Below are 24,481 nucleotides of genomic sequence, written 5' to 3'. Positions count from 1 at the left end.
GGGGGGCACGTGCGGGCTCCCTGTTGTTTCTATGGAAACACTTTAAACTGGGAAGAAAGTTAAGATGGTATAATTGCGGCCGAGCTCACATGTGCTGAGCTCAAATTGGTCCGGCTCCTTCTGCTAAAGCTTATATCCAGGCATCACGTTGGTGAATTTGCGGCAAGTTTTCCGTTTGAGGAGGATCTGGGGAAACCAGTTAATTGGGATTATTTTCTTGCACACGGTGAATGTTTATGTTATTGATTTACTGCTTTCACTTAAGAGCATTTTGTGAACCTTGAACGACAAGCTGTTCTGACCCCACGGTGTGTCTGTAGTCTTGTCATTTTTGTCACACTTGGTTTTTTTTTTTCTCTTAAACCATGTAACGTGGGGTTCACTCATCCAGATTTGACTCAGTGGCATTTAATTGAGTGCAAGATGTTACTCTTTCCACATGTTTTAGGTTTTTGATGGATCACTTGTATATTTGGAGATATTTTAGAATGAGGAACGGAGTGATGGAATAATTATTATCGAGACTAACTGTGTACAAGGAACTGACAAGAGAATCTGGGAGCCCATGCCAGCATGGATAACCCAGTCTCCCGCAGAATTCCCAGTCACAGAGGGAGATAACCCATGTGTCCACTTGGGGACTGGGCATTTGAGGTGCCTGATAGATCCTCGGGGAAGGACATCCAGTTGGGACTGAGAAGCGACACTCCCTGAGTGGGGAGGTAACCGCTGTAGGGACGGGTGTGACCAGGGACCTTCGGGGCACTGTGCCTTCTGATGGGGAAGAGCACTTCTCTGTCCTGCAGCAGCTCCCAGCCTGGGCACATGCTCACATGCCACCTTATTCACCTACCAGGGCTGCCAAGACAAGGTGTCATGGCCCGGGTGCCTCAGACAGCAACTTTATTTCCTCACAGTTCTGGAGACCAGAATCCGAGATCAAGGTGTCCTTAGGGCGGTTTTCTTCGAAGGTCTGTCTCCTTGGCGTGGGGATCATGCCTTCTCTTTGTCTCCCCATAGCCTTGTCTCTGTGCTTGTCTGTGTCCTCATTCCCCCTTCTCACAAGGACAGTCAGATTGGAAGAGGGCCTGTCTCACAGCCCCATTTAACCTTACTTACCTCTTTGAAGACGTGTCTGCACATGCAGTCATACTTTGAGGCATGGGGGTCAGGATTTCCACATTCGAATTTGAGGAGGACATAATTCAGCTCCTGACAGCCAGTATCTAAAGGTCTGGATGATGCTTGTTTCAGGAGAGGTTATGGAAGCCCACAACCCATTACCCTGAGGCTCAGGGCTAAAGGGTAGGGGCTGTTCACCAGGATGGCTCCAGCGAGAAAGAACAGAATTTGCACTTTTAAGTAAAACTGATGACTGCTGGCTGGTTTTGCACGGTTCCGTATCCTGGAGCTGGCTCCACACCCGTTTTCTGTAAAGGGCCAGGTAGCAAGTGCTTTGAGCTTTCCAGCAACTACTGAGCTCAGCCAGTGCAGGGTGAAGGCAGTAGCACTGATGCGCGAGAGTAGCTGTGTTCCCATTAGACCTTACTTACAAGAGGCAAATGGACAAAAGGTTAGATTTGGCCCTTAGACCAGACTTGGCCAGCCCCGGTCCGGTGGGATTCCCAGCACCAAAAGTCCAGATTCAAGTGCACTGGATGGGACATCATGTGTCAACAATGAAGGACCGTGGTGGAGAGGCCTGTGCAGATTTGACCCCCATAGGAGGTGTTGCAGTGTGTCGCTTACCGCTCATCTGAGTCCAGGTGCACTCTTGAGAAACGTGCATTTGTTATTTGCAAGGGAGGGCTTAGCATGAGGGGAGAACAGGGGCAGGATGGGTAAGTTTTCATTTTAGAAGAGCTGAATATCGTTAGGGATGGCAGGGAGCCTGTGACATAGGAAAAGATTGTCCCTGCTCCTGGTACCACCCCTTTGTGTTCCCCAATTTCTGATGATGAGATTCTGTCACCTAACACCCACATAAACATGTTTTTTTAGGTGCTTTTTTGTTTTGGGATTTTTTTGTTTGTTTGTTTGCTTTTGTCAACACCCTCATGGAGGGCTTGATCTCACGACCCCAAGATCTAGAGTTGCATGCTCTACCAGCTGAGCCAGCCAGGCACCCCTCTAGGTGGATGATGATGCTGATTACGATTATTTTAAGTAAACCAAAAGTTTAATACATGTCCTAGGAAAAATCTTGATTAGAATAAGTAATAAATATAAATGTGAAGACTGATTGGAGTTTATACTCCTTGGATCTCTGTTAAAGATGCCAGCATTTAAATAAATAAAATCTTTTAAAAGGGAGGTGGTGCCTGGGTGGCTTAGTGGGTTAAAGCCCCTGCCTTCGGCTCGAGTCATGATCCCGGGGTCCTGGGATCGAGCCCCGCAGCAAGCTCTCTGCTCGGTGGGGAGCCTGCTTCCCCCTCTATCTCTCTGCCTGCCTCTCTGCCTACTTGTGATCTCTGTCTGTCAAATAAATAAATAAATTCTTTAAAATGAAAAAAAAGTGATGCCAGCATTTCTCTGCAATGCTTTAGAGAAACATAGAAATCTTTAACTGCCATAAAGAGAATTTGTTACAAACTGAAGAATGTGAATCATAAAACATGGAGGAACCATAGCAGGTGTTTTATTACAGGAACCAAAGAAGTACTCAGACTTCACTTTAAAAAAAAAAGAAAAAAGTTTAGACACATTGAACCTTTCTGAGCTAGTATAGATATGTTTAAAAACATAGGACACTTGTGTTCTTAAACTTGGTAACAAGGAAGCTGTTGGCACCACTGCCAGGGCAGCGGGGCCATTCAATGGCTGTCACCGTGAGATTCGGCATGTGCTCCCCCTTCTGTCCACTCCCATGCACGCCCAGCCCCCAGCCTCCGTCCAAGCCAATGAGAAATACTCTCTGGGGAGCCAAGGTGGTCTGATCTTCACATGGAGCAGCCTGCCGCTGGCTGGTGCCCCCTTGCTGCAGAGGCCATTAAACGTCCCCCTGTGTTGCAGTGGACTCCGTGCTGACAGGCAACATCGCCGTTCCGTCCCTCAAACCCAAAACAAAGACTGATGGGCCTGGTTAAGACCCCCAGTCTCTAATGCAGTCAGTAAATCTTTGTTGGTAAATAATTGCGATCGAGCAGAGTTTTAATATAAATTTATGAGTGGTGTTTCATCACAGCTTGGGGCTGCAGCAAGCACTGAGTGATGAAGTTCAGACAGCACTTACATTCGTTACATTAACTTTGTGAGTTATTTAAAGCTTGTACACTTAACATTGCTTTTGGCTTTCCATGACCTCTTGGGACTCGGCACACGAATGCACACGACTAATAAAGAGATTGCAGCCAAAAGACAATTCTACCCTTTGCTCCACCACAGGGAAAGTTCCTTGAGCAAAAAAAGCAGGAAGTGCCTGCTTGAAATTCTGGTCTTCTGGTTGTAGATCATTAAAATCACAGTCTTTCTGATGCGCCAGTAAATTAACTAGGTGGTAGCAATTAGATCAACATGTGCCATTTCCAAGTAAGATCAGAGGAGCACTGGAGAGGTCACAAAGCCCTTCTGTTTCTTACTATGCAAACAGGTGACAGACATCAAAGCTTTAAAATAAGTCTGGAGGGCAAACTGATTCACGGGGAGGCAGCCTGGTGTTGGGGTTACAGGTATAGACTGTTGCCCCTGGCTCTTCCTGCTGCATGGCTTACCTGTTGCTGGCAACTACCCCAAATCACAGTGGTTTAAAACCATAAACATTGCATTATTTCTCCTAGGTCTCAGGGTCAGGCATTTCTGCCAGGCATCATGGGGACATGATCATCTCTGCCCCACAGAGGCCTTTTAGGGCTGGGGCAGCCGGGATCCTTCCTTCACTACCATCTTTGGTGCCTCAGCAGACATGGTTCAGATGCCTGGGCATCGAGCCAGCAGCTCAGTGGCCATCCTGTAGCTGGCACCGGGGCTATCCTCCACATAGCGTTGGGGTCTTTCTCTTCACAGTCTCCCCAGTTGGAGAGATGGAATTCTCACGAGGCCACTCAGGGCTCCCAGGGGCATAAAAACAGGAGTGGCCAGACTCTTGAGGCCTCAGCTAGAGCAGGCCCAGCATCATTTCTGCCACATTCTGTGGGCAAATCGAGAAGTCCCCTGAGGACCACATAGGAGGTTTTTTTGAGGGTAATCTTAAGAGACTAGCTACTTTGATCTGCCCTCCCAGCGTGCAAAGCACCCCCCCCCCGGCCTCAGATTCTCAAAATCTCATGGCCTGGTGGCATCCAGTTCAGGCTTGAAGTCTGAGACTGTCATCTGTATTGGGTACGTTTGGGTGTGGTCCTTGCCATCTGAAGACCAGGAGGAGACAATTCACCCAACACACACACTTGCACACACAAGGCAAAACTCTTCAGCCCAAAAGGAGGAGAAAGAAGGGGCCTGTAACAGTTAGTGGTCCACAGCAGCTCCAAACCCAGCCAGGTACCTGTTGCTAATCATCCTGCCCAGGGCATGGTGGGAGGGGTTGTTCTCTTCCCAGGGACACCCTTTTGGGCCCCAAGCTCTGCTGTCTCAGCCAACCTTCCTTTTCCTTAAGAAATGGCCTGGTTTTGCAGCTGTGTGGCTCTCTTCCTGCTTCCTGCTGGTCGTAGTTGGAGGGTCAGGGGCCTCTTTTCATTTTAGACTTGCGCTGTGCCTTTTAGTCCAGCACGGTACAATTCCTTTAAAACCCTTGTGGGTATCCTTTGTATCAGATTGTAATTTATTCCATTAGACAAAAGCCACCCCACAGGTCCTTGTCTGTGGTCCACGTGTGCTCTCTAATTGGAAGGGTCTGTGAGGCCCTGCCTTAAATCTTTGTGTTCTCAAGATGAGGGTCCAACTGCCACAACCTTGCTGGGTCTTCATTCTGAGATCACATCCCCTGGACTCCCTGGATTAGATCTTTGTTCTGAGGCCAGTTCTTACCTTGAGTTTTCTGCTGGCAGGAGAAGCTAGGAATGAGAAACGGCTTTTCTCATGTTGGTGTTTAAATTGGCAATATTTTCTCTAATCCTGCTGAAGACTGAACACCCTTGACTCCCCCCGCTCAGCTCATCGGAGCCAGTAGCATGGTGAGCCTTCTGCTCGAAAATCTCCCCTCCAGGTCCCGGGCTTCCCAGGCCAGCTGACTATGCCTCACGTTCCTGCAGACAGCAGGTTGGTGGATGGCTGTGCCGCTGCCCGGCTGGGCCACCCTTTTTCCATACTCAGGTAGCGTCTTCCTCCCTGTCCTTCTTGCCTGCGTCCACAGACAGCTGTTCCATTCCTGCAGCCTCGGCGAGCTGCCTGGTGCCAAGCCATGGGCACATGTTTATGGATTTTACTACAGAAGCATTACGTGCGGATTCTGTTTTCTTATCTATCATTGCCTACAACCTACCACAAGACTTAGTGATTTCAGGACCACAGACAGAGCACAGTGTGGCTTCTCTCTCAGCCCTCCCCAAAGCACAGAACCTGCCAAGATTTCTTTCTCTTTTTTTTTTTCAGCATAACAGTATTCATTGTTTTTGTACCACACCCAGTGCTCCATGCAATCTGTGCCCTCTCTTATACCCATCACCTGGTTCCCCCAACCTCCCACCCCCCCCCGCCCCTTCAAATCCCTCAGATTGTTTTTCAGAGTCCATAGTCTCTCATGGTTCACCTCCCCTTACAATTTCTCCCAACTCCCTTCTCTTCTCTTAACTCCCCTTGTCCTCTATGCTATTTGTTATGCTCCACAAATAAGTGAAACCATATGATAATTGACTCTCTCTGCTTGACTTATTTCACTCAACATAATCTCTTCCGGTCCCGTCCATGTTGCTACAGAAGTTCGGTATTCATCATTTCTGATGGAAGCATAATACTCAGTGGCCTCATCTGTAAAATGGGGATAATCATAGTAACTTACATTGGGTTGTGAGATTTCTCTGGGTTAATATGTGTCATGCTTTTAGAGCAGTGACAATATTGTTTTAGAGCAATATTGTTTTGCAGTAGTAAAATTTGTAAATAGATGCATAAGCCACATAAGAGTTAAAGAAAACACTAACAGCAGTGATGTCCACACTGATAGCAGGTCAGTGAGAAGCAGTCTTATGCAAGAGATTGTTTTCGAGTATACAGAAGTGGCATCTGAAAGATAGACCAAGTATGTGCTGTGACATACTCCCGCACAGTTTTGCCCTGGGTAACACAGAATCAAAGAGACTTAGAATCATAAGGGCCATTTGCACCCGCTGATGGGAACTGCCCGCCCATGTGTGTCTCTAGCAGAGAGCCTTCCGGCCTCTTCATCCTCATGACTTCATGTCCTTTAAAAGTTGAATATGAACTGGTTTTAGATTTTCCATTTTCTTGGTACTTAAGTAGACAATGTATAAGTTCAGGATGCCAGGAGCATTGTAGTTGAAGTACAGGGGCTCGGTCTGATGCAGGGAGGGGCTGCCAGGACCCTAGGCTTCTCACTGCACTGATAAAAGTCTGTCCCAAAGGGGCACAGTGCGTTTGCTCTCCTTCTGGACATGTTGGGGGACACTCTGTTCAGAGGGGGGCCCCACCGTGGCAGAGCAATTGGAACATTATGCTTCTGGAAGAGTCTGGGACTAAGAAGGGGCTCCTGGTATGTAGCCATGTGACGGGATGTCTCACTGGGGCTTTGCGGTGGCTCTGCGGTTCCTCCAAGTGAGGGCACTTTGGAGGGGGCCTCCTCTTTCCATGTGACTCCAGAATTAAGAACCAGGATTATCCAACCCCCCTCAGACAGCAGAGCATTGCTCCCGCAGTTCTGGCCATCTGGACCCATGGGCTCCCTGGCACACGGCTGCCCAGGCAGGACTAGGGGACCCTGGACACGAATTGTAAAATAAATACTGGTCTCAGATTCGGGGCTGAGTGGTTTAAACTCTGGGGTCTTTTTAGACTCTGAAACTCCCTGATTCCCACTTCATACAAATACTATGAAAAATCAGTGTTTGGAGTGAACTTTAGCAAAAAAAAGAAAAAGAAACTAAAAGAGAACATATTTTCAGTCTGCAGAAGCTATTTGCTGAGTCTTGTCATTCGTCATCTGATTGAGCCTCTGATTACAGAACTTCACCTTGCAGCTGCCTCTGCTGCTCATCAGGGCAGCACGCGTCTCCTCATGACGCCTCTCAGGGTGGGCTCTTGCTATCAGTCACAGAGTGGCGGGTGCGGCTGGCGGGCCCCAGCTTGGGTGCTTCACCGAGGCAGGGAGCAGGGCAACCGAACAGCTCTAACAGCACAGAAATCTTGGGGGTCGGGTCATGAACCCACCGGGGGCCTGGCCCAGAGGGTGGAGGCATGGCCTCTAGGACGCTGGGGTGTTCTTCAGCCCTGCTGACTTGTACAGCATTTGGTTGTTATCAGAGATTATCCTGCAAGGTGAACCATAAGATTTATTTAAGATTGTCAAGATTTGGACATTCACCTTTCCCAGCACCAAGATAAGTCAGCCTAATTTAGTTTCCTGACAATGTCATCTCTTCTCGTTGCCTCCTAGTGGGACTGTTCCCCTCTATCCCCTTAGGAGTAAGTCCTGGCAGCCCCCACTGGGGAGAGGATAATTGTGCATATAGGATTTGCTCCGTGAAAGTACCCGTAATCTAGCCAGGAGCTGTGTAGATCCATCTGCACGGAGCCCTGGGGTTTGGGGGGGGGGGCGGTGCAGCCTGCATTTTTGTCTGAGTGCAGATGGACAAAGCTTTCTGAAGCCTGGAGCAGCTTCCTGCTACCAGTGACACTGAGGTGACCCCCGGCCCCTGGTATTGTTGGAATTCCATCTGAAACGGATGGTGGAAAAATGGGAGCCCACAGGAGAACGTCTGTGAAGTTTTGTTAAGCTAAGTTTAAAAATCTTAGAAATCTGCCAGAGAGGGAAATGTAAAGATTTTAAGTGAATGCTTATTTACTATCGAATCACTAGCAGTGACTGCCCCTCTCCCTAATTCTTACTCTGCAGGGTGACCTCGAAACATCTGGGTTTGTAACCAGCATTTTCCTTGGGGCCTGCCTCTCTTTGTTGGTCTCTGCACCATATTTGGTTTAGATTGGTTTTTCTTAAATCTATGTTGAGCAGAGCGATGCTGTGTGTTTTCTTCAAATAATAAGAACATGCAGAGGGATGACCTTCTGAAGGTTTACTTGTGAGTTTCTTCAAACTTAGAAATATTTTCCCCCAGAAACAATGTTTTAGGGGTAGTCAGGCTTCCCAGCTGGCTCGTCATCCATTATACTTGTGAAAATTGGTGTAGAAAGCAGTATTGTTGGAATTTGAACCTAATTATCCTATAAAAGTGCTTCCTTGATCTTACCTTGTATTTGTGGTTCATGGGGGACAGCAGAATTAGGAGGTCGGGCAAAGCTGGTACACATTTGCAAGGACACTCATGGGCACCTCTTCTTCTGGAAGACTCTTTCTCACACTCAGAATTTCGCTTTGGCCTCGGCCTGGGTACACCAACTAGCATTCTTCTTATGCCTTCTTAGTCACCCTTACCATGCTGTGAGTTTCTAAATGGGCATTGAGAGTAAGAGCAAGCCTGGAGATGCTTGGCTTTCCCTTATTCCACGAGGTCAGGGGCTGAAGATTTCAGAGGCAGTAGCTCAAGCTGAGATCATCTGACCTGAGAGGGTGTGGAGCTGCCCCAGGGAATAAACCCCCCAAGTCAAGGCTGAGCTCAGTACTGGCCATGGGTTTTCACCCCAGAAAAGCCTGGAGGCCACGTGGGAGGTTTGCTGGGAATGGGGAGTTCAAGCAGGAGTGAGCTCCCATCAGTTGTCAAGGGAGGCCTGGCTTCAAATGCTGGGTGGTTTTCAAGAGGCCCTAATATGGTTCCATTCAAGATGGATTATGTTAGCCATGGTGTGTCTATTAGATGCTGTACTAGGGGCGCCTGGGTGGCTCAGTGGGTTAATCCTCTGCCTTCCGCTCTGGTCATGATCTCAGGGTCCTAGGATCGAGCCCCACATCGGGCTCTCTGCTCAGCAGGGAGTCTGCTTCCTCCTCTCTCTGCCTGCCTTTCTGCCTACTTGTGATCTCTCTCTCTGTTACAGGAAGAAATAAAAAAAAAAAATCTTTTAGATGCTGTACTAAATTTACAAATTGAATTTCATGTTTAGTAAATTAAAAATCTGGAATGAAAAACTGTAAAGTAAAATGCTCTTATTTGTAAATACCAGAAGTTTCAGAATTCAGTTAATGTCTGATTTCAGAAAGAGAAATTTGGGTTTCCTTTTTTAAAGCATTATACCTTTGGTTCCAGGATGCTTGCTTAGGTAAAGGAAAGGTGCACAGTGCTTCGTGGCAGTTGGCAAATCGCATTTGTTGAACCAGCAGCACATCAGCCCCCAGTAGCGTCACACAGTTAAGATCTACATACACACAGGGAAATTGGTTGAACATACATGTCATTCACAAAGTAGAGGAGAAAAGCTGAATTACCAAGCTAAAAATAAGTGTCATTTCCATTTTATGATGACAAGAGAAAAATGAATGTTTAAAATTTCTTAAATTAGTGCCTACTTTTTTTTAAAAAACTTATGCCAGACTTTATAATTTGTGTTTATGAATGAATATTTTCCTTCTAGGGCATGTTATTGAAGCGGAGTGGCAAATCGCTGAACAAGGAGTGGAAAAAGAAATACGTCACCCTGTGTGACAACGGCGTTCTGACCTACCATCCAAGTTTACATGTGAGTGTGGCCCCTTGGCGCAGGTGGCAGGCCTGGAGTTCAGCTTGCATACCGTGGGGGGGGGGGGGCTCCTAAGCATCAGGACTCTTGTCTCTGAAGTTAAAGTAGTCTTGGGTCTCCTGCTCCATCATGAAGTAAATCATACGTTCCTCACTCTCCATCAGACCATGTGTCTCTCCCTTCCCCTCCCCGTCACCCAGCTCTGGTTCTCTAATTCTGCAAGGACTTACAACAAAGGGGACAGATAAAGTAAAGTAAAAATAAAGTAAAAATTTCAGTGAAAGTGAAAAGATAAGAGCAGGTAGCAGGAGAGAGAAAAAAGCGAGCATACACCTGAGAATCTAGAACAAAATCTGAACAATTGGTTCAGAACCCAGTACTCTGCTCTGAGCAGCTGAGAAAAACCGGAAAGTTAAATGTAGTTCATGACTCAGGTTTTATCCTCAGATAAGAACCACAAATCTGTCTATAAGGTAAGAGCTTTTCTGCATGTGTTAATAAAATGAGATATGTTGGTGATTTATAGAAGATAGATTAAAAGGCAGAATTAATTTTATTTTAGGGGGAAAATGTGGAGGACATTCTCCTCATCCTAAGTTGTCTTAGGAAGCCTGATAAAATCTGAAAATGGGGTGTAATGACAGTTCTCTAACAACATATTACGTGAGTCTTTGGTATTTATAGGTCTTAATGTAGATAGATGTGTAGATCAGAATATATAGTGGTAGCTGCTCAGCTAATTGTATCACTATGGTAAGATTTTAATTTAAAGATGTCTAAATATTTTTTTAAAGATTTTATTTATTTATTTGACAGAGATCACAAGTAGGCAGAGAGAGAGGAGGAAGCAGGCTCCCTGCTGAGCAGAGAGCCCAATGCAGGGCTCGATCCCAGGATCCTGGGATTGTGACCCGAGCCAAAGGCAGAGGCTTTAACCCACTGAGCCACCCAGGTGCCCCTAAAGATGTCGAAATACTTCAAAAATTACAGTTACGAACAAGAAGTTACACACAAGAATACTAAAAAAAATTAAAATCGTTCCCACAGTACCACCTGGGGAACAGGACTGCTGGCATTTTGGAGCATGTGCTCCCAGCCATTTCTGAGCATCGGTGCTTTTTCCTCCCATGAGCACGTAGTTACCCTGTACACTTTGTCTGTGCCCACTTCCGTAGATGATGACAGATCACATGCCCTGCCTGTGCCCGCGAATACTCTTATATGCTGCCATTATTGATAGTGACTTGATAGTCATGGTGCAGATATGTCCTGATTGGTGTAACGAGGTCTCCAAAATGGACGTTTGGCAAATAAATTTACTTTGAATTATTTTTAATGTTTTAAGTACTAATCATTGTCCTCTATTGACATCCCTGTGCCCTTATCCATTTCCCTGGGACCGTTTCCTAGCAGTCACTTCTGGAGTTGAAGAGTGCTGATGCTCTCATGGCTTTGGGTATATGTTGCTGGATTCTTGGAAAGAGTGTATCAGTTTTTCTCCACCAGCAGCATACCAGAGGGCTTATACCTATATTCCCATGAACATTCACTTCAGAATAACATATATGTCATTTTTCAATATAATAGGTAACAAGTGGTACCCTTACTGTTTCGTTTGCTTCCTGGGGTGAATTTCCATTCTTCTCCAAGTCGTCCAACAGTGGCTTTCCCCTTTAGAACCATGTTACGAAACAGGTGTTTCGTTAAGTGTCCCTGACTTATTCTGACATTGATGGGAATGCCTCCCATGCTTTACCAGTAAGTAGACTCCTGAGATGTCAGTACTTATTGTACTGAGGAAACTCCTCTGTGCTTGATTTATTTTGGCTGATTTGGGAATAGAGTCCGGTCACTTCTCTAAGAAGCCTGTGTGTGGCTGTTCCTGCGTCACCTGCAGCCCACTCTTAGCCTCTGTCAGAACACCAAAGCAGTGTGGGCTCATCGCTGTGTTCTCTTCCCAGCGCTGCCCCGTCAGCTGCCGTCTCACTGGTTCGTGTCCTCTTCCTCTTAAGACCATGTCAGGGAGCACAGGTCAAATTATTGACCCACTTGCTTTGTGTTATTTAGAGAGAGAAGTGTAATCAAAATACTCTTCATGCTCTAAGACTCACTGATCAGGAAAAAGTGGGGTCCAACTGATGAGCATTTCGGGCCACCTTACACTCATCTGTTAAGCCCAGGCTTGATTGGAGGGACATCTGCTTCTTCTTGCCAAGGGGAAAAGGCATGAACATCAGTATGTCCCAGAAAGTTCCTGTAGGAAAGATAATGCCTACTTACTTCCTGTCCCAGCCCCTCAATTAATAGAATCACAATCAGTTCTTCAAAAATTGTCCCACATGAGTTTCTTCTTGTGATGCCCCTCAGTGCTTCCCAGTTCCTTTACACACACACGTGTGTTTGCATGGACATGCATGGACATCATCAGAGCACAGAAAAAGGAGCATAGTGGGGCTTTGCTATATAATTATATGGCAGGCAAGAGCTAATATCATTGTAAAGTGCAGTTCAGTGAATGTCAGTCAACTGGGAACTAAAATTATTGAAGCAGATACATGCCCCCCCACCCCGCAAAGGAAATGGTGTAGTCTAGAGATAGATTTTAATTACCAGAGCACGGAGAGGTGGCATGACCTTCACTGTAATCCTACTTTGGTTTTATTTCCACAACCAAGCTTTGGTTGGAAGTTCGGAGAAGTGAGGTCCAAATACATGTTCTCTTCCAAGATAGAGAGCTACAGATCCCCAACTACAGAGTTAGTCTGGCATTCTTTGGCTCAAAATGAGAAGACTTGTCAAAGGGATGCCCATGGCAGAGTCCAGATTTGTTTTAGCGATAAATCCAGAAGCATGCAAATTTGTTGCAAATTTATGTCTTAAAATTCTACACCATGAAGACTGTCCTAATTATTTTAGTCCAGGAAATTTCAAATGGTGATAGAACCCAGTGATATCAGTTAAACTGATTGCACTGTGTCACCCACTTCCTGGTGGTCTCTGGGCTGTGTTATGGCTGGAAGTCCATGAGGGTGCATCTGTTGTGAGTGCTTAAATACTGGGGAAATCCGCCAGGTTAGTGGCTTTGGGTTTCATTACTGTGGGTCATCACTGTTAATGGCCATCTGTGGTGATCCAAAATAGCATAGCCTACAGCCCATGTCTCTCCAGGGAGTGAAGGGAAATAAACCTGGCTAAATAATCTGTTATTTGTAGATAGTTTTCCACAAAGACTAACTGTATCTCAGTAATGGAGTAACGGGGCCAGCTGCTGGCGCCTACCACTAATTTTCAATGATTAGATAGTGTATTTACCAAAAAGGATCATGGTGTGCTTTTCTGAGGATGGGAGTCTAATAGTGTAATGATTCTGTAACAGGGTGAGCGCTGCAGGATTGAGCACGCAGTGCTTGAGAAACACGAAACACGTAGGAATGGAACAGATACTAAACAGAGCCACACAGCAGCCCCTTCCAAGCCAGTGTGGCCACACGGCCCTCATCATGAGCACAAATGTGAATTCCTTGTGCACGTGTGTGCTGCCTATGGTCCCCCTCAGGCTGGACCCTGATTCCACCACTAGCCACCTTTAGCTTGGTGATCATGCTGAACCCAGGGAGCTCAGCCCGGTTCTTGCACATAGGGCAGAGTAAGGGATCGAATCAAGTTTAGAGGGAAAATAGGCTGGCATTATGAGGGCCCTTAATAATTTCATTCAAAGTTGAGATTGCCTGGCCATATCGGCCACTAGTAGAATGCCACCGGTATTGGAGGGCCCCGTCCAGGAAGCTGATCCAGATGCCTCTGGTGTTCATTAGCCAAATGGGATTCCTGGCTGAGCTCCCCAGCAAGAGCTGCCAGACAGACAGGCCTGGGCAAGAGGGTGTCAGAACAGGTATAGAGCTTGCTGCCCCCACAAGCCTCTCCCTTCCCCACTCTTGCTGAATCAGTGCCTTGGCTCCTGCAGCCCCCGGGCAATGCAGATCTCCTGAGACCTTTGCTTGGAAAAGATGCTGGAGCAGCAGCAGATTCCGGCTTTAGCTTACCTTGGGTGCTGTGGAAGCAGAAGACTGACCATTTCCTAAATTTGCCACCACCAAAAAAATCTTGGAAGTTTTTAAATGTCTTCCTTGGATGCGCTCAAAGTAAAGAAGGTCTCCTGGAGAAATGAATTATGATCCTTTAAGAGACCAGTACGTTTTTCTTATTACACAGGTGTCCATGGCCATGTTTGTGTAAATGATCGTCCTTCAGACACCCCAAATTTCAATCCCAAGCATAAGTTTTGTGTACATAGCTGTGATTGAAAAAAGCCTCTTGACAACCCAGACTGTTGGTTCGTGGCCCCAGCGGCGGGCTGGGCTCCGGGCTCCCAGGGGAGTGCCACGCACTTTGAAATGGCGGCTTCAGAATCAGGCTGCTGGGCGTGAGCTGGGGGACCCGGCTTTGCAGCACACAGTAGGGTTGGCGTGAGGCTGGCAGGCTCGCCACATGCTTGGAATGGGTTGGCTGCCAGGGACACTCCCAAAGCTGGCCTCTGAGGACAGCCCGCCTCTCCAAACTTGGAGGACCTCTGCTGGATGATGGCCCCAGGGTGTCAGTTCCCACTGGTCCTGTTGCTCCCGATCCCTCTTCCTTCCCTCCCATCTTTTCCCAGCCCCATCTTCTTCTGAGGCTTCATTCTTCCCAGGTTGGTGGCTTCATCCCCAGCAGCATCCGTAGTTCATCCTGAGACCCAAGCGCAGAAGCACAGGCGCAGATGAGTTAGGGACCAGCTGTCCTCAGTGGCTGTGACACGCAGCTTGGCCTTGCTCTGTTGTCAGTAGATTCAAGCTCTCCCTGCACTTGAGAGAAAGCCTGTCACCCTGGCCATGCCTCCTACTATTGGAACCCTTACACGTTTTTCTCAGGGAGGAGAGAATGGCTGTCTGTAAGCAGGGGTGGAACTGCCTATGTGTGGCAGATCATAGGAAGAGACAGTCTCTCTGGAAACCAGGAGGAAAGAGGGAAGAGACTGACCACCCTAACCCAGAATGAGAGTTTCCTGAATGTTGATGGTGGCAGTGCCTCCCGACCCCAGATGTCCTCCCTGTGTGCTCCTTGCCCGTGTCAGCCCGTCCTTAGAGGCTCAGGAGACGCCAGCAGGGCCGGCCTCCCGCAGATAGGTCCCCGCCTACCCCACACTGTCGCAGGGGAACAGGAGGAAGAAGTGACAGTCTCAGCCCTAACTGTTCCTCAGGATGGGTGGTCACCACACTGGCTGCCAGCAGGGCGGCTGGGTAGCGGTAGAGAGGCACCGGCCAGGATGTGGGAGCCGCTGAGAGAATGCACGCTACCTGAGCATGACAGCAGCTGCTCCACTGTAGGCCTGGGGGCCATCCCGCCTTTTAAACACAAGCTGGAACCCATGCACCAGCACACATCCGCAGTCTGCAGCATTCCTTCTAGGGAATGCATCTTAACAGTGGACACTGAGCAATGGGCTCGACGGTGTCCACTCTGGATATCTGGAAGAATCCTTCGGTTGAGAGGTCTGAGGATCACGTGTTCACTTCAGAGGCTTCTCCTGCACCTCTGTAAAACAGAGGCTGATGGAGTCCGTTGGACTTGTGAGGAAAAGCCTCTCCTCAGATTGGGGCTGCTGGGCAGGGTCATTAGTCACATGGGACGGTGAAACCTGGGGTCCAGGGTAACCCAGTTCACTTGCTGCCTGTTTCTCAAGATGCTGTTCATAAGTAAGGTAAACCTGTAACCCAGTTTAGGTAATAGGTGGCAGTGTCAGGCAACATAATGAAGCTGCTTTGGGTTTGGGGCTGCTCTGGTGGCTGGTTGCACTGGTTAGCCCAGGACACAGGACCTGTCAGTGCCAACATCCGCGAGGCCCAGGGCTCCAGGGATAAGCGGGTCACCCGCACTCCGGTGCTGACCAGCTGAGCGCCTCCTCCATCTCCACTTGGCATTCTGTAAACACAGCCCTAGCATGATCAAAGTATGTGGGCAGACTTCTGAGGCTGCTCTGTGGTCCGGGTTTCTGTTTCTCAGAGAATTTGTACATTTAGACGACCTTTAAAAAGCCCTCCCTGCGTCACGTTCTTGGGGGAGGTAGGTCTGAGTGTTTCATTGATGACACCTCACTGGGTCACTGTCAGGGGGTGGAGGGCGGCGTGTTCTTTGGACTTAACTCTGAGCCGCAGGGAGCACCTTGATGGAAAAATGGAGGGGATAATGAGAAAGAACTCGGACCTGGGGGCTTCACAGTCCAGTGTCCCCACCTATTCATCTTTGTGTCGAGAGAGCACCATCGAGGGCATGGCTAACAGGTGTGTGTGCTGGGCTTCCTCAGTGGGAGCTCGTGGCCGTACGGTTGGGCCAGTGACTTCATGGGGCCCTGGCCAAGAGGCCTTTCCTGGCATCCTCATGAGGATGCAGGACGGTTGGGCACAGCCCACCTGCCTGGCATGGGCTCGGATTGCTCACATTGTAGAAAACCTCGTTCTTGGATTTCATTCCCTTTCAGTGCATATGGCCTGACTTGGAAGCAGCCGTGGCTCTGTCCTTCCCTGACCTGCAGAGCTGGACTCCTCCTTCCCACGGCACCTCCTTCCTGGGTGACGGAGAAGCTCCCTATGCAGAGCAGTTGTGCTCTGGGTGCCACTGGCATTTGCTTGTCTTCTCCCAAGCTGGTAGAGTCAAACTTGGGCTCTCTGAACCTTGCTATCAGAATGCTGATTTCCGTCAATTTTCAGGTGCAAAATCAAAAAATCCACCCCTCTACCAATGCAAAAATGAAGAAAAGATCTGGGATGATGCCCTGAGTGGGTATTTATCTAAAAAAATAATAATAATAATAACATCAGGAAAGAAAGGAAGATACTTCTACTGGGAGAACAACTCTTGCCCATACCCACTGCTGGTAATCATCATTTAAGGTACACACAGTCTTCACATAAGATCAGGAACTTTTCTGTGATGATTCACTATGAATCCGTGATCAGTTCCTTCAGTGAGTTTTGCACACCTGCTAAGGTAGACCTCAAATTTCTTCAGGTGGTGATTACTGAGTTATACCCAGAGAAACTCTTCATTGGTTTCCCCAAAACATTGCAGAAGTCGGACTAGCTTGAATCTAGATGACTACGCAGCTACTTCAAAGCCCAGATTTCTAGATGTCAAATATTTTGAGTCATGGGATGACAGAGGACCCTGAGGTTTCAGGACCCCCTTCTTACTGAGCAGAATAATGTCAGACATGTCCTGTCTAACATGCTACTGCAGGAGCATAATTAGTTTTATGATGAACAGTTATTTGATCTTGCTTCCCCTGTATAAGCCACAGTGTTGCAGGCTCTCCTTCTCTGCTCTATATGTTCTTTTCCAGCCGGGCTGCTTCTAATTCCAGTCTGCAGTCCATCCTGCTGGTAGACCTGCATGGCCTTCCTCCACAAGAAGTTCTCCCTGATCACTTGGCAGACCACTTCTTCTCCTGGTGCCTTCCAGTATCTCTGTACCACCCTGTCTAGCAAGGACCTTGCCCTGTTTCCCACTGTTTGCTCAGGACTAGCATAGGCTAGGGCACCCTGGCCAGCTCCTGTGGGTCACATGCAGTCAAGTCATGGGCTCCTTCCTGGGCTGGGATCCTCACAGGGGACGATCCTGCCTCTACTTTGAAAATTCCAGTGGGACTGGGGTAGAGGTTTATTTCCTCTAGACCTCCCTGAGTGCTTGCATTGGGTGGGGGAGAACACACACATACACAGTCTTATACGAAGGCCATAAAATCTTAAAACACTGCTGAAACCCACAAATAATCCCCTTTAAAGTAGATCAGGAAAATATGTCAATACTGAGGAACAGAGATCTGGAACTCTGGCTACAAGTGAACCTTTCTGTTCTGTTACAGGTGGGTGGAAATGGGTTTGAAAACCATGGGAGTTCTTAGAGTGGCCGGCTTTATCCATGGGGCAGCAGAAGAACCCTGAGTTTGCTGGGATGGGGACTGTATAGGGGGATGTGGGGGGCTTTGCTGAGGTTGGGGTAGAAGTTGTATTCCTGAGTCTGAGCGTCTCCTCGGCCTGCCCCGGGAATAACCGCTGTCTGGTTGTCCCACCAGAGTGGTTTCCTGGGCCCATGGTGGGAGCAGTCCCTCCAGGAGCCCCACATCCATTGATCTTGCTTGCTTCTAGTTGCACTTGATGCTCTGCCCCTTCCCAGGAGAGGCATTCAGGCAGCTTGCCACAAACCATGGACGTGAGAGTAAATTAAGAACATGCCCCTGCATAGTCATGTGAGAACATAGGCCATCCATGCACACATGTACAGAACTCCCATCTCCTTTGTCTTAGGTAGAGAAAGAAGTCACTGTGGATCTCCATGGTTCGCACATCCTTACCTCTGTCCTTAAAATTCCTTCCTTCCTTCATGTCTGACAGATTCCATCAGCATCCTGTGCTGATTCCTTCTGATGCACAGGGGGGTCCGCACTCATGACTTAGGGCCTGGCAGGGCCCTTCTGCACCATGGTGGCTGGGATGGAGCCCCGTGGCATGCCAGGACTCGGCGGTCCACTTTGGGGATCACCGAGCCCCTTTCAGGTCTGTGACTCTGGTTACTCTGTGGGCTTCTCATCTTCTGCCCTAGCTTTGGTCTCCACCTTCTGTCCTCCCTGGGAACTCATCCAGCAGGGCCTCAGAATGGAAGTCCCATTGGCAGAGGTGATATGCTCAAACCCCCCTCTCCCAGACCTCAGGCCTGCTTGTCTGCTCCGTTAGCCACCAGAGCACCCTGCATCAGGTTTTTCAAAAGTCAGCCGCTGTCTGCGGTACAGAGAAGGGCAGTTCTCCCCCTTCACCATGTACTTCTCATAGTCTTGTTACTTCTCTCCACTTGATTCTTTTAAATGCGTCAGTGATGAAGAAGATCCCCACTCTGCTTAAGATGGAGCCCTCATCTTTTCACAGGACCCGCCAGGTCTTTCTGAGTGTTGCACCGCATACTGCCTCTGACCCACCATGTCCCTCCGGGCCGGACTTTCCTTCCAGCTGCTCGCACTGCCGTGTTCTCTGGCCTCCAGGCCCAAACACATGCAATCGCTCCACCAGGAACACCCTCTCCTATTCCTCCTCCTTGCCACACCAACTGTGCTCATCCTTCCCCCGCAGTCTCGAGAATGGCATGTCTCTGTGGGATTTCCTCGGCCTGTCCTCTTGGGGTATACCTGCCGTGCATGCCCTTCCCTTGCTGTGTCCATTGGTGCTCTGTTGTTCCAGTGTATCCTGCAGCCTGCATCTCCCACAGGCTTGGGCAGAGACCTCCAGGGTCCTGTCAGCTGCATGTCCTTCCCATCAGCGTAGTCTTGCTGAACAAAGAGTGAGGCACGATTTGTCCATGTGCTTGGGCTGTCCTCATACCAGCAGGCCTGTAGTTCCCAAAATCATGAGCAGAGGAAGCCACCTCCTTACACTTTAACACAGAAATATGTCCCAGCTGTATTGAGGTTCCACTCAAAGAGAAGACTGCAGGAAAAGTCCAGGGTGGGAGAGGAGCACAGGATTTCGGTTTTGTCTTTCTAACTGTGGTAAAACACACACAACCTAAGACTGACCATCTTAACCTTTTTTAAGTGTACATTTCAGTGGCCTGAAGTGTATTCTCACTGCCGGCAGCCAGTCTCCAGAAGCTTTTCATCTGGCAGAACTGGGATTGTCCCCATTATACACTAAGTCCCCATCCCCTTCCCTGCAACCCCTGGGCAGCATCATTGTACTTTCTGTCCCTGTGAATTTGTCTACTCTAAGTTCCTCATATTAGTGGAATCACATAGTGTTTGTCTTTTTGTGACTTACTTATTTCATTCAGCGTAATGTCCTTGAGGTCTGCCCACGTTGTAGCATGGGTTGAATCATACTCTGTTCTGTGTTTTTACCACAGTTAGTTTATCCATTCCCCTGTGGATGGACTTGTGAATCGCTTCCTCCTCTTGGCTGCTGTGACTCATGCTACTGCAGATGTGGGCGTGCAGATGCTGCTTGGAAGCTTTGTTGTCTAAGCTACAACATTCGAGAACTGTAGAGATATCCATCCTTAAGCAGGGCCCACTGGGGAATTGGCTGGGTGCAGTCCTGAGCAGAACGAGTCCTGGAGGAACCCAGGTGGTATGAGAGCAGCCACCCAGCCCTGTTCCTATGGGCTGCCCCTGGCCTTGTCACAAGCCCTTGGAGCACTGGGGAGGCTGCCCTGTCTGTGCTTGGGGCAGCCCAGGACCTATCTCTGACATTCACCCAGTTTCAGGCAGTGTGGTGAATATCAGTGTTGTCAGACCCATGGAATGATCCTGCCAAAATTAGTATAAATACTTTCGGAGAAATAATTACAATTTTTGTTAGAAAGAATGACTACTGAAAAACTCATACCTTTTACATATACACAAAAAAGGTTAGATGCTTTTTCAAAGTCTTATTTCTGCCTGAGGAAACTCTTACTTATCTTATAGAACGCTCGGGGTTTGTAAAGGGTTTAGATTTTCAAATAAAATGGCCAGAATGCCTGCTCGCGTGGGACAAGTTCAAGTTATCTTCATGTTGATCACACAGTGTGTAAGTAGGGCGTGACCAGACCAAGAAAAGTCTTCATGTTTCTGTAAAAACTAAACCACCAAATATTCTAGATTCTACCTAACCTATTTTTTCTACATTGAGAAAAATCCATCTGCCTTCTTTTCTAAATTAAAAAAATAATAATATATGCATATTTGTGTGTTTCTGTAAATATGCAGATTTAACCGGTAGCTTGCAGATTTGAGTCTTCAAGCTTTTAGAGTCAATAGGACATTGTCTTATGGGGACGCAGCATGGTAGTTCATCTCTTGACCCAGTCCGTATCATTTTGTTTTCCATTTTTGGTCTTTTTAGTGTTCCTAACCGTAGCTAGAATTCTTGCAAAAAGGTAAATAAGTCAAACCCATTGGTTTTTTTCTCTGGCAGTAAGTCACTACAGAGGAGAACTCTCTATGGTAGAGGATGGACGTGGGGGGTCACAAGAAATATTCTTCCTCTTCTACCAAGAGATTGAATTCCATTACGATATTTTATAAATATTTTCTTCTGTAGCTCATAACCCGGTTACTGGCTTGTTGCGAAGGTCTTGCAAGGAAGAGAAGGATGGAAGGCCTGCCTCTTCTCAGGTGTGCCTGTGGCCCCAAATGGAAACCAATCAAGGTGGCGATTTATGTTCATTAAGTGCTTGTCAAAACTGAAAAATTTTCTAATCAACAGCAATCTAGCGGCGGCCCCCTCGATGGCTGGGAGTGCCACCTCGGCCGCATCGGCTCTCTGCCTGTTACAACTCTAGGCGAAAATCCGCTGATGATTACATTAGGCTAAGCTGCGGAGTAAATGAACCGTGTCTTATTTAGGTGCCACTAGCTCCAGCGTAGGCCTGCCCCGCGGGGCACTGGGTAGCGTTTTATGGCTTTAAAATTAGTGTAGCTTCCCATTTGCTGCAGGGTGCTGCATGTTATGCCTTTGAACTCAATAAGCAAAGGGAAGGGGGCCTTTTGTTTTCCCCCCCGTGTTTTTCTCCCTTGCATTTTAGCAGTTTTGTTTTGCATCTTTTCCAGACGGCATTTTGCAATAAAAATGTCTGACTACCATATACATGCCTCCCCCACAAAAAAAAAAGAGAGAGAGAGAGAGAGAAGAGAAAAGAAAGAAAGGAAAGTGGAGGGGGAGAAAAATAAAAAGTAGAACATAGCAGATGTCTGAGGATGACAGAGTTTTTTTTTCTGAGCTCAGAAATGAAAAGTCGCTTGGCAGGTCACCCCTCATGGCTTATCATGTCAGGATTACTACCTCAAGTAGTAACAACACCTTGAGCTCAGGGAATGATCATGTCAGATCGGAGGGCAAAGATTTCAGTATGTTGACTGGACAGCAGTAAGGAGAGCTGTCGTTTGGGGAGGGCTCTGGCATTCTCTTAAACAGTTTGCAAATGATCTTCGTCCATCCTTAGAACTGTCCCATGAGGCGGGAACTATTCATCTCCCTATCTTAAAGATGTGGAAATGGGGACCAGGAATGATTAAGTAGTGTGCCCCAAGTGCAAAACTCCCCAGACCCCAAGGCTGGATCCCAGGCTGGTTCCAGAGGCCCGAAGGAAGCTGACTTTGTCCTCTGCAGACTTCTTTAGTTGAGGAAATTAGAATGTTAACGGACATGAAGCAGTAGCATCAGGGGAACAGAATTATTCCTAGAAAAGCAATGTGTCAGAAGAAAACACAGGTGTGGTGAGCGTTCAGTATGGGGAGAAATCCTTCAGTGTTCTGGTAGGCAACAGTGAATGTGGGAAATTTCTGTCCTGCACTGGGTTAAATGGCAGAAGAAAAGGTGTAGTGATCATTAGCGCCCCCCCTGAGGACAGACTGTGTGTGCTCTCTGTCTTAAAAATCTGCTTTTTGAAGAGCTATGTGTTCTAGCAAATTCACCCCAAGAAGTCTGAAGTTTTAAAGAGCTTCAGATCTAATATCGCTATGCTGAACATTCCTATCTCACTAAAAACTTCCCAGATATAACTGCTGGTCCAGTTGTTTCAAGCCATAATTAATTATTAAAGTACTCACATAGCCAAGGAACAGTGCCAGCTCCTTGAAGTTCATTGCAGTGAAATTTCACTCATGCTTGCCTTCGGAAGAGGCCTACAGTGACTGGGAAGACAGGAAGCCATTTTCATACCCGACACATTCATTTTGTGTGGGCTGGGTTTGAGCACGCATGGGTTACAACTGGGTAATATTCAATTTGAACCTAAAATGAGGAAAATCTTTCTTGCAGTGTAAAGCTCAATATGCTAGGTCAATCAAGACAGATACAATCAGGAAGCAATAGGTGTATTCATAATTCAATTTGGAGTTTTCTGCTGTTTTGATTTATATTATAATAACCTATCCCCCAGGGCTGACGTTGGACTTCAGCCCACATGTGTCAGATGCTCGCTGGCGGAGGGGCCTCTAGAGGTTGGCCCTGGCTGTGTGTGGGAGCTGTCCATGGTGCATGAAGCGTGCTGCCCCTGACCCCCGCCCCCCCCGTGACACTTCCCCAGCCTTCCCTTCTGCTGGGTCTTCCATGATCACGGGGCCCACTAAAGAATCTGCTGTCGTAACTGTTGCATTTGTCCCGGGCACCAGATACCTTCTTCCTGGGGTGGCCACGCGTCACGTTGGCGTGTACTTACAAGCCAACGTTGGTCGAGGGGTCCTTTCAAAGGCAGGTCCAAAAGCGAAACCCTGCAATTCTGTTGGCTGTCTGGGGAAACAAAAATCATCTCTCCTAGGGTTTTCCACTTTGAAGCTGCCTCCTACCTTGCTATTGTGACTGGCCCTTTGGAGAGAAGGAGAAATTGTCTTCTTTGAGTTATATGATCTGAAAGGACATGGCCAGAAGATTCCTCCTAGTTTTACGATATTTTCATAGTATTTTTAGGGTATCGGTTTCGTGCGCTCCTGTGACTGTATATGAGCCTATTGTTTATTATTCAGAAATGTTGGACTTGAACATTTGCTTGGGTCTCTTTGAATGGATGGTATTATGTGTGTCTTTATAGATTAGTTTCCTTTGAAAATAGTATTAAATGGAGTTGGGAATAGCAGTGCATTTAACAATGGCTTCTCTTACATACTTTTTTTTTTCTGAGCCCTGAAGTAAGGATTTTTTAAAAATAGAACTTATACAAACTATAGTTCCTCTTTGAACCTGGACATTCATGAAGTACAGTGAAAATTGGAAGAATGAGTCAATCCTTTCCTCCAGGAAAAGACAAACAAATCTGAAGAACATTTCTGGCATCTCTGCAGAAGCCCAGCTCTCATTCTCTTCCCCCAGTTGTGTGTGTGAAGCTGTTGCACACTCGTAGCTCTTGGCTGTTTTGTGAATATTGAACTGGGCCAGTGGTTCTTAACCTTTGGGCCTCAAGACCCCTTTACTTTATTAAAAATAACTGAGGAATCCTAAAGGCCTTTTGTTTCTGAGGGTTATATCTTTTTTTTTTTTCAAGTTTTTTTTTATTTAAGTCATTTCTACACCCAGAGTGAGGGCTCGAACTCACGATCATGAGACCAAGAATCACACACACCTCCCACTGAACCAGCCAGGCACTGCATCTGTGGATTATACCTAATTGATACTAAGCATGTTAAAAATCAAAACTAAGAAAATTTTAAAATACTCATATAATTTATTTAAAAGAATAATAAACCACCCTTCTGTGATATATTATTACATAAATAACATTTTTATGGAAAACACATTTTCCACAACAAAAGGAAATCTTGAGAACAGTAGGACAGTCTTACTGTTTCCATTGAACTGTCTTGCTGGTTGAATGACCTTCTGTGTGACACCATGCATGGGTCATTTCAAAAACATTGCTTAGGGATGCCTGGGTGGCTCATTCAGTTAAACATCCGACTCTTGATGCACCTTAGGTCTTGATCTCAGGTTTATGAGATCGAGAGTCCCATGCTCAGAAGGGAGTGTGCTTGAGATTCTCTCCTTTCCTTCTCCCTCACCCTCTCCCTCTGCATCTCCTGCTGTGTGTGTGTATGTGTGTGTGCATTCTCTCTCTCTCTCTCTCAAATAAGTAATTGAAAAAAAATTGTTTAACTGAGATATGCAGCTTTCCAAATGGAGACACTTTCCATCATATAATATCCAGAAACTGTTTGGATTTATATCACCATCTGTCTTGTTGGGAAAGAGTG

At 47.2% G+C, this 24,481-nt stretch overlaps 1 protein-coding gene across 9 annotated transcripts in view; it reads left to right on the top strand.

Moving 5' to 3' along the window:
• The window catches only part of AGAP1 (ArfGAP with GTPase domain, ankyrin repeat and PH domain 1), a 507,095-nt gene that overhangs the window by 307,259 nt on the left and 175,355 nt on the right, over positions 1–24,481 (top strand). For all 9 annotated transcript variants that reach the window (XM_013048468.2, XM_045066852.1, XM_045066853.1 and 6 more), the window contains one exon: positions 9,631–9,735. In XM_013048468.2, the coding sequence (XP_012903922.2) occupies positions 9,631–9,735 (105 nt within the window). The remainder of the gene's footprint in view (positions 1–9,630; positions 9,736–24,481) is intronic.

Source organism: Mustela putorius, unplaced genomic scaffold (genome assembly GCF_011764305.1).
Source record: "Mustela putorius furo isolate JIRA1106 unplaced genomic scaffold, ASM1176430v1.1 tig00003869_pilon_pilon_pilon, whole genome shotgun sequence".
Classification (NCBI taxonomy): domain Eukaryota; kingdom Metazoa; phylum Chordata; class Mammalia; order Carnivora; family Mustelidae; genus Mustela; species Mustela putorius.
This window is presented reverse-complemented; position numbering and strand designations above follow the sequence as displayed.